Source organism: Etheostoma cragini, chromosome 20 (genome assembly GCF_013103735.1).
Source record: "Etheostoma cragini isolate CJK2018 chromosome 20, CSU_Ecrag_1.0, whole genome shotgun sequence".
NCBI lineage: Eukaryota > Metazoa > Chordata > Actinopteri > Perciformes > Percidae > Etheostoma > Etheostoma cragini.
In genome coordinates, this window is record NC_048426.1 from 14,959,677 (window position 1) to 14,968,045 (window position 8,369).

The 8,369-nt window shown below is 38.0% G+C and overlaps 2 protein-coding genes across 5 annotated transcripts; both read right to left on the reverse strand.

Annotated features, from left to right (window-relative positions):
• Positions 1–541: 541 nt before the first annotated feature.
• Positions 542–3,049, reverse strand: LOC117936117 (C-type lectin domain family 4 member E-like). Of its 3 annotated transcripts, XM_034858911.1 has the most exons (7): positions 2,856–2,966; positions 2,636–2,650; positions 2,472–2,605; positions 1,597–1,857; positions 1,277–1,440; positions 906–1,039; positions 542–779 (listed from the first exon to the last, which is right to left on the reverse strand). In XM_034858911.1, exons 3-7 carry the CDS (start codon positions 2,572–2,574, stop codon positions 632–634), a joined length of 810 nt encoding a protein of 269 aa, XP_034714802.1. In that variant the 5' UTR covers positions 2,575–2,605; positions 2,636–2,650; positions 2,856–2,966; the 3' UTR covers positions 542–631. The 3 variants fall into 3 exon arrangements, with proteins under 3 accessions (XP_034714802.1, XP_034714800.1, XP_034714801.1); XM_034858909.1 differs by lacking the exon at positions 2,636–2,650 and having other exon boundaries at positions 2,472–2,567; positions 2,856–3,049; XM_034858910.1 differs by lacking the exon at positions 2,636–2,650 and having other exon boundaries at positions 2,472–2,593; positions 2,856–2,968.
• Positions 3,050–5,356: 2,307 nt separating this feature from the next.
• Positions 5,357–8,325, reverse strand: LOC117936118 (CD209 antigen-like protein E). Of its 2 annotated transcripts, none has more exons than XM_034858912.1 (6): positions 8,174–8,325; positions 7,951–8,070; positions 7,459–7,722; positions 7,205–7,368; positions 6,257–6,402; positions 5,357–5,744 (listed from the first exon to the last, which is right to left on the reverse strand). In XM_034858912.1, the coding sequence occupies exons 1-6, from the start codon at positions 8,232–8,234 to the stop codon at positions 5,600–5,602; spliced, it is 900 nt and encodes a 299-aa protein (XP_034714803.1). In that variant the 5' UTR covers positions 8,235–8,325; the 3' UTR covers positions 5,357–5,599. The 2 variants fall into 2 exon arrangements, with proteins under 2 accessions (XP_034714803.1, XP_034714804.1); XM_034858913.1 differs by having other exon boundaries at positions 7,459–7,700; positions 7,941–8,070; positions 8,174–8,322.
• Positions 8,326–8,369: the final 44 nt, after the last annotated feature.

The window sequence follows — 8,369 nt, forward strand, 5'->3', positions numbered from 1 at the left end:
ACGACTGGACATATGGTGCTGTATCAGATTGACATTTTTGGGTAGTCTTATTACTAACTATACTAACTTAACTAACTATAAGTATTATTATCTGTTCACCTATTTTGGTTTTGTGACTGAGAGACGGGGTGAAAGGGGGAAGTCATTTTTTGCTGACCGCTGTTTTCACGCTTGTTTTACGCTTTTCTATGCTGTTTGTGACTTTTGGACACAACTTTGTATGCCAGTAACACAATTATGGGATGTATTGAAAGCAGAACCTTGTTTGTGTTAGTGCAAAATAAATCTGTGAACATGAAGCGTATCTGGCAAGTCATTGCCCTACTCAGCCTCTCCGGTCAAAAGTTTAGTTTTGCCAACTACAGTTATGAATTGACAAGGGAATCAAAAAATGATGAGTGGATGTACAGAGTAACTAGTGTTACTCCGTAACTCCGTAACTCTGGTAGATTTTGGCAACTACTCTCTACTAGCACTGCACACAGACAACTGTAGTAGTGTAAACTCTAAAAATGATCACATACAACATGGATACTAATGCATGGAGCTGCAGTTTGCTTATTTGAAAACGTTTGCATTGACAAAAATGATTTCTCCTGTTATTGTGATTTCCACTTGAGAGGTTTAATGTTTAGCTTGGATCCATTTCACATATCCAGTTCAATAGAAGGGTAAGGCAGTTTCCATTATACCATGTCCTCTCACTTGCAAAGTAAATAAAAGCAGCACAGTTCCCCCTCAGAACTCCATCAGTGGCAGGATGTCCACTTCTCCAATACCTTGAAGACATCAAAATCATTCAGAGAAGAATTAACTTCCACTGTAATTGTTAGTCATGATTATATTGTCACAAAACTATACAAATCAATAGTACAGTAAGCGCTAACAGTATGTGAGATGCTTACATTGTTTCAACCTCAGTCACATTGTTGACCCAGACCCATGTTCCTGCTGTCAGTACGTCAGTGAGGCCGATCCAATGTCCGTTCTGCCACCACAAATGGCTTTTCCCCTTTGGGAAGTTGTCACCTATGGTTTGCTGAAAGAAAGCAGACACAGGAGTTGACATTGCACATGTCCCCCCATTTAGCTTCTTACGCTGAGCAATGGGGTGGACGTGAACCCAGCATTTTCTCCCATACACTACCCTAAACAGAGCCATGAAAAATGAACTTTTTGGGACTGTTAAACATCAAATGGAAGTATTTGCTTAAGGAAAAGTATACACAGAACCTTAAATTCTAATTTAACTTTTATTTTAGAGATGGAAACCCACCTGCTCCTCCAAGTTATTAATTACGAGTAGGTCGCCTCCTTGACTAATACAGTTTGCTCTGCTATCCAGCCAATTCTTTTTGGAGTTGGACACATGGTGAGAAAAGTAATAGCAGGAGGATTTAAGAAGACTCCATCCTTTAGGGCATCTACCACATGATTCCTCTGTTGCAACAGGAGATTGGAAAAAAAACACATTTCTTATGTAAACCTGTACAATTAATGTGCATAACTTGCTCAGGTTTACATCATGTATTCTATTTGGGGGGGAGGTTAGTATGGACTGTTAGTCACCAAAGACAGGTTTAAAGTCTGTCTTACCCATAGTGGTTTTATTATACTGCAGATTTGTCCTCTCTGTTTGTAGGGTCTCAATCTGTCTCTGAACGTGGTCGTTGAGGGTCTTAGTCTGCATCACTTGGAGCTTTAGCTGCAGATGGCTGGCACGCACTTTCACTAATTGTGTCTGGGCGTCCAATTTAGCTCTGATGATGATGTCACTGTGATTGCGGAGATAGTCGATCTCAAAGAGGAGGGGTGTAGCAGCTGAATGAGGAACCTGAAGGTGATCGCCTTTGGAACCTGAGGCATAACAACTTGTTGTGATAAAGTGAAAAAGGAACTGTGGCAAAATTGGTGTGTGAAGTCAAGATTTTTTTTTTTTTGCCGTGCAACACTATGAGGTAATGTCTGTCAGTTGGTCCACCACTGTGGCTCTGACAACTTTGTTACTTTGGCCTCACTAATCATGGTCATTTTTTCTCTATTTTGTGATTGAGTCCAATCACATGAATCCATTAGATGCAATAAATCATTCATTGCACATAAAGACACACATCAAGTATGTTATTATTGTCATTATTATTATTATAATTATTATTATAAATTATGATACCTGTACAGAATTTTAACCAACACAAGGTGTTCCTACTTATAATTTATACAGTTTATTCATCCCCAGTGGGGAAATTACAATTTACACTCTGTTTTGTTAGAAATCACTACACACAGGCAGACACACACAAACACACACGCACACACACACACACAAACACACACACACACACACACACACTCACAGAGAGCCAAGGAGGTAAAATGGCATGACTTTAGCTACCAATCCACATCCGATTGTGAATACAAATTCTAAAGAAGAGGACAGAAATCATTTTTTTTTCGTGAACTCTCTTACTTACAGTAAATCCCAATGACAACAGCAGCTATCAGCAGAACTGCATTCAGCAGGCCCAGAGTAACCAGTCGGTGGAGTGGAAATGCAGATCCACATCTCTCTATCATGATATAATATGATACACACCTTGATGAAGTTCCTCTGACTTAAAATCTTGTAAATTCAATTTTAAGTGAGACACTCCTAATACATTTAAGAGGATTGCCATGGACTATCTTAATTTCTAATGGGTTACAAAGAATTTGATGAATGTGATTATAGAGTTAAAATCATTAGAATATATTATAAATTATAATTAACAGTGTTTTACATACGTCACAGAATGAACTAAAGCAAAGAAGTAGGACATTGGATAGAAACAGCAGACTATTTGATTTTAAAGTTGTACCTTGTCCAAATGTTTGATGGTGAAAGCCTGAAATCCCATTCGTGTTGAAATCTTGAGAAATATTTTGTTCAAATGACATTTCCTCCCTTTGTTCTGACTGTACATTCTCCATTATACTGGTGCAAGTAGTGCATAATGACCTGTTTGTCTTCTGCCTGTACCAGTGATAAGGCGCATGTGTGTTTATGTTTGGACCCTGGTCCGGATGCTACTTCCTTGTATGTGAGGATTATAGTTGGTAAAATATTAGTCATAAGGAAGCTTGTTTGGCTTAACCTCTGATTTAAAACTTTGTGTAAATATTTTATTTAGTCCAAAAATAGTGCTATTATCCCATTCACTGATAAACCTCGTAATTATGGTATTCTTTCTCATATTAAAGAGATGCTGAGTCATTAATAGGAAATACAGAATTCAAACAAATAATGATTTATTTCCTTCTGTGATTGTAATATACTTCCCATTATTCTGTATTTCTTTGCCGAAGTTTTACCGCGTTACTGTTAACCAGAGTGAACTAAGACTGTCAATACACTTTTATTAAGTCCCATATTGATAACAGCAGAGGATAAATCTAGCTTCACTGCTTCCGCTTGTATCCTTCACAATAAAAGCCCAACTGAAATTCACTTTGCATTTCACTAAGCGCAAACTTAAAGGTGCGCTAAGCGATGTCACATTTTTTGTCAAATATAGCAAACATCCCCTTACTATCCGCTAGCTGCCCATCCCTTGAACACATTGTACAGCCAAGGCTCAACAATTGGCAACAAAAGCCAAATGCGGCAACCTGCCCCATGAACCATAACAAACAGTGTTCCGGCCTATAACCGACAAGAAGGAGTTGGTTGAGCCATCACTGCAGCAGTGTTAGCATGTAGGCTACTTCCACAATGCGCGTTCATAACTCAACCGACTCCTTCTTCTAGGCTGGAACACTGTTTGTCCTGGTTCGTGGTGCAGAGGCCTATACTACAAATCAAGATCAACATGTCCTGGATTTCTTTCAGTTACCCGGCTTCACTAACCCTAACAATCGCAGTCCTGCATGAGTTGTGTCACGAAGGTGGTCATCAACTAGTTCAGTCAACCCAGGGTTTCCCAATCAAGAGAAGCACGCATTCACATAAAAGAGGCGGTGTTTGCAAATCGGGAACAATTGCAAACATCTACCCGGGTCACATATTTTACATAAGAAGAGAAAGTAGTCTATATAAATAGGAAGAAAACAGACACGGTTGTAAGCAAAAGCAATACAGTAGCTACTTCCTAAAACAGGAAGGGAAGCTGGCAAAAATAGCCAACCCTGTAAATGCGTAAATCACAGCTCTATTATTTCAGTTGCAACCCTGACATTGGTAAGCAATCGTGAGAGGAAGCAAAAATATAATTTTATAACAAAATAATTCAAACCGATCCAAAGATACCTATCAAGGAATGTTAATGGCGTTGTCGCTCTCTAAATGTTTTAACTTTTAAAAGCACCGCTCACTCTCTCCGCGTACCGAGCTTTTTCTTTTTTATTCTTTCTTTTTGCTCACCGAGCTCCACCCATTCAGTCTCCGGATCTTCTTAGAGCGATGACGTCGTTATCAGTCGAGTATTGATTGGTCCGTAGGCAGTCCTTTTATGCCGGTTGATCTCTAATCTCCAGCATGACCCGCTTGCTCACGACCAGGTTAGGTGTTCAGCATTAGTTACCACGATGATGAACCCGGTAACAAGTACTTTTTCATAATCAAGCTTTCGCTTTCAGGGTTTTTAGTTGTTTCATCAGTCAGTGCCATGCTTATAATAGACTTTTTTTTGTTATTACAGTCTGCCTTGTTGGCTGGCCAGTTCTCTTAAGGGACTGGATCTGGATTTAGAATGGTAGTAGCATGATGTGTTTAATAAAAAACATTCGGATAGCCATCATCCACACTGTTAACACAAGAAAATAAGTTAAAGTCACAACAATATGGACAGGTTTGATGGCTCCTGAGCTCTTTCTCTAGTGCATCTTCTAAAGCTTTATTGGCTTCACTTCTAATTACGTGAAGTTGCTTCACCCTTATGATAAGCGTTTATGCGTTTTTTTTGCTTTGGAGATAATTCCTAAGTAGCTTTTCCACCTGTAACTAGCAGAAATAAGGAGGTCACTATTTGTCTAATAAGGGTATATTCATAAAATGTAAACAAGTGTAAAAGGGATAAATATAGTTAATTATCTTAGCTTGGTTCTCCTTTCTCTTATGTGAAATTGTCTTCTGAAAGTCTTTAAAGTTGTAGGTAGTGTAGTTATCTGCTATCAGCTAAGGTCACTAGGCAACTTCTTTCAAAACCAGTATGTTGAGATTGGAAAACCCATTAAAAGATTTATTGACAAGGTAACTTAATTAACTTTACACTTAAGGCAAATTGAACAATAAACCGATTCACAAAGTTTGCTTGTTTGTGGGGAATACGTTTGAGAATACAAAAGTTAAATGAGTCAATCGAAACCACTCCCATATCTGTTCAATTTCAAGATACAACCAGAAGATGATTAGCAACTTTAGCACAACTGCATTTAAGTACCACTGTTGTTATTATATTCCATGTATTTATTCAAGACCAAATAAACTTGCATACAACATATCCAGATAGGGAAAATAACTGGGTCTTCTCTTCTCATATGATGGCAGCTTGTTTGACAATATGGAGTCGACTTCTTTGAGGAGCCTGAAGCTCAGCCTTGATGGGGACCACCATGCTCTCCACTGCTAGTTGGGTTCCATTTCACATAACCATTCTCTGTTTACCTGGCAGTTACCATCAAACCATGTTGCCCTAGGGTTAATGCTCTTAAGTGCTGCACAGTCCTCACCCAAAGGCCCCAAATTGTTGGGCTCCCCTTGTATCCAGTACCTAAAGCAAAACCAAATTTTTAAAAATAATCATACAAAATAGTCTTTAAATCTTTATTTATATATTCTCTTTGTTTGCATAAACTGTTGATAATTGTCAGATGAAAGGATTTGAATCAGTCAACACTGATGCTACAGGCAATATTATGTCACCAATTTAGAATTTGATTTTTCCACTTTTAATTAAGTGAATTTAATCACTTACATTTGAGAATCTCTTTCAAATATTACTATTATACGTACAGGAAGTAGTTGTTTAATGGATACCTTATTGTTCATTACTATTCAAAGAATTATTTACAAAGTCTGTGATTATTCTTGGTCATGAAATTATTATTACAATAACCCAATAACGTACCGTAACCCGTAACGGAATAGTTACTAGTTACTAGTTAACAGTTAATTAAGCAAATAAGCTTTTTTGCTGAGAGTTAATAAGACAACCAATACCACAACATTTCAAATTATTTTATTTAACAGAGCAAAAACTGCAAAGTGTCTCAAAGCTCTTACCCTCCATCCTGCTGAGTCACATTATTGACCCACACCCATTTGCCCTCTGTTTGAATATCCGTAAGGCCAATCCAAATGCCCTCTGGCTTGCTCCTCCATGGTCCAATGCTTGGATTCTGTTTAGGTAGGTACTCAAAAAGATTTACCTAGATAAACAGAGTTAGAATTTGTTATTTAAATGTACATTACATTGACCATATTTATTAGCAGTCCAGACCCATAGTAACTGATGAGATGTTAAGGGGAACATGTCTATAAACAACATTGGCTTTTACATACCAACTTAACATCTACAGCTCACGCCTTTTAATAGCAGGTCATTTCCCATGTCAGGAAAAGCACAGATATACTGTAGATTCAACAGGGAAAGAGCCACTGGTACTTTGTTATATGGAGCTCTTAAGGGCATTACCTTCTATGATATGTCTAAGTATATTGTGAAAAAGGCATTTGCTCTTAGATTTAGTTATTAGTCTTTCTCTTCTGATAGCAAGGCCATATCAAATCTGCTAAGACTGTGTGTTTGAAAGCTCTGCACCTTGACTAAATTTGCATAGAAAAAATGTAAATTCTTCTTAAAAAAAACTGGGACACTGTGGGCCTCAACCCAGCTGGAGGAACAGTTGATCTTATTTCCGACATTTTAGTTTAGCTTCTATTGTTTAAGACTGTGATGCTCAGAAATTGCTTCTTTAAAGTACTTAAATTACGTTAACTGCTACCATGGTTCCACAATAACTGCAACAATGACTGTGTTTGGTAAGCAGGACAAATGGGTCAAACTACAATAAATTGTCTTCTAAACTGCCATGAGGCGCATCTCAGTTTGAAAACTTCTGCACAACAATATCTGTTGTGAAATAGGCCTTTTGTGTACATCAAAACAGCAAGAGTAACTTTACCCACTATTTGGTCCCTTGTTTTCCACCTACACAATACCGGACATACCTGCTCCTCCAGGTTATCAATCACAGCCAGATCGGCCCCACGCCTGATACAATCCACCCTGCTGTCTTGCCAGTTCTTCAAGGGATCATGTGCTGATGAAGAATGGAAGTAGCAGGATGTGTATATTAAAACCCATCCGGACTGGCAATGTCCACAATTTTCCCCTGTTAAAAGAAAAAAAGCAGTTCAAGTTACAAGTAGAAGAAAAAGTTTGATTCCATAATGCAAAAAAAATGTAGGCAAAAGCCTCTCACGGAGATCCAATGTTTCGGACTGTAGCATTGCTCTCTCAAACTGTAGTGTCTCATACTGCCTCTCAATGGCATCGTTGATGGTCTTGTTATGTTTTAACTGCAGTTTAAGTTGCTGATGGCTCCTGAGCTCTTTCTCTAATGCTTGTTGGGCCTCTTCTTGAGCTTTAATTGCTTTAGTCTGCATTGTGTGAAGTTCCTTTACCTCTATGATGAGTTCTTGTGCTGTTATTTGGTGTGGAGTGGATTCCTCACTGATTTGGCCATCTGTGATTAGCAGAGGTAGGAAGACACCTTTTTATTAATCTGTTACAATTTCATATGTATTTACCTATTCATAGCATTAGGTATAGAAAAGGGTAAATATTGTTAATTATCTAAGCCTCGAAAATGGGTGCATAGTTTAGTTATTTAGTTGTTCAGTACAGTGTACTCCAAACTGGGAACAAGTGAAGTATAGAGTTGTATCACCTTCCTTGGATCAGTTGTACTCACATTTAATCCCAATAACAACAGGAGTTAACATCAGAATAGTGTTTAGCATTCCTAAACACACGATAACCAACGGATACAGCGGAAGACTTCTGGATCCAACTTTGACTGTGCATATAGAGTCTGAACAAACAACACTTTGATGTAAGCTTGAAGTAAAGAACAGATAATAACGCAGTAGGTTTTCTAAAATAATTATGAAGAAGTTCAAATAATATAAGATTACCTTTGCTTATGTTATGTTGCAATGATTTTCCATCTTTGCTGTTGTCTCTATTTAAAATCATGTCTGGATATCCGTCTGTTCTTCAGGTTTTTACTTAAAAATCTCTTAGCATGTCACTTTTATCTGTATGAGGTGGCTGCTCTGTCAATATTACAAAACTGTGTGTGTGTGTGTGTGTGTGTGTGTGTGTGTGTGT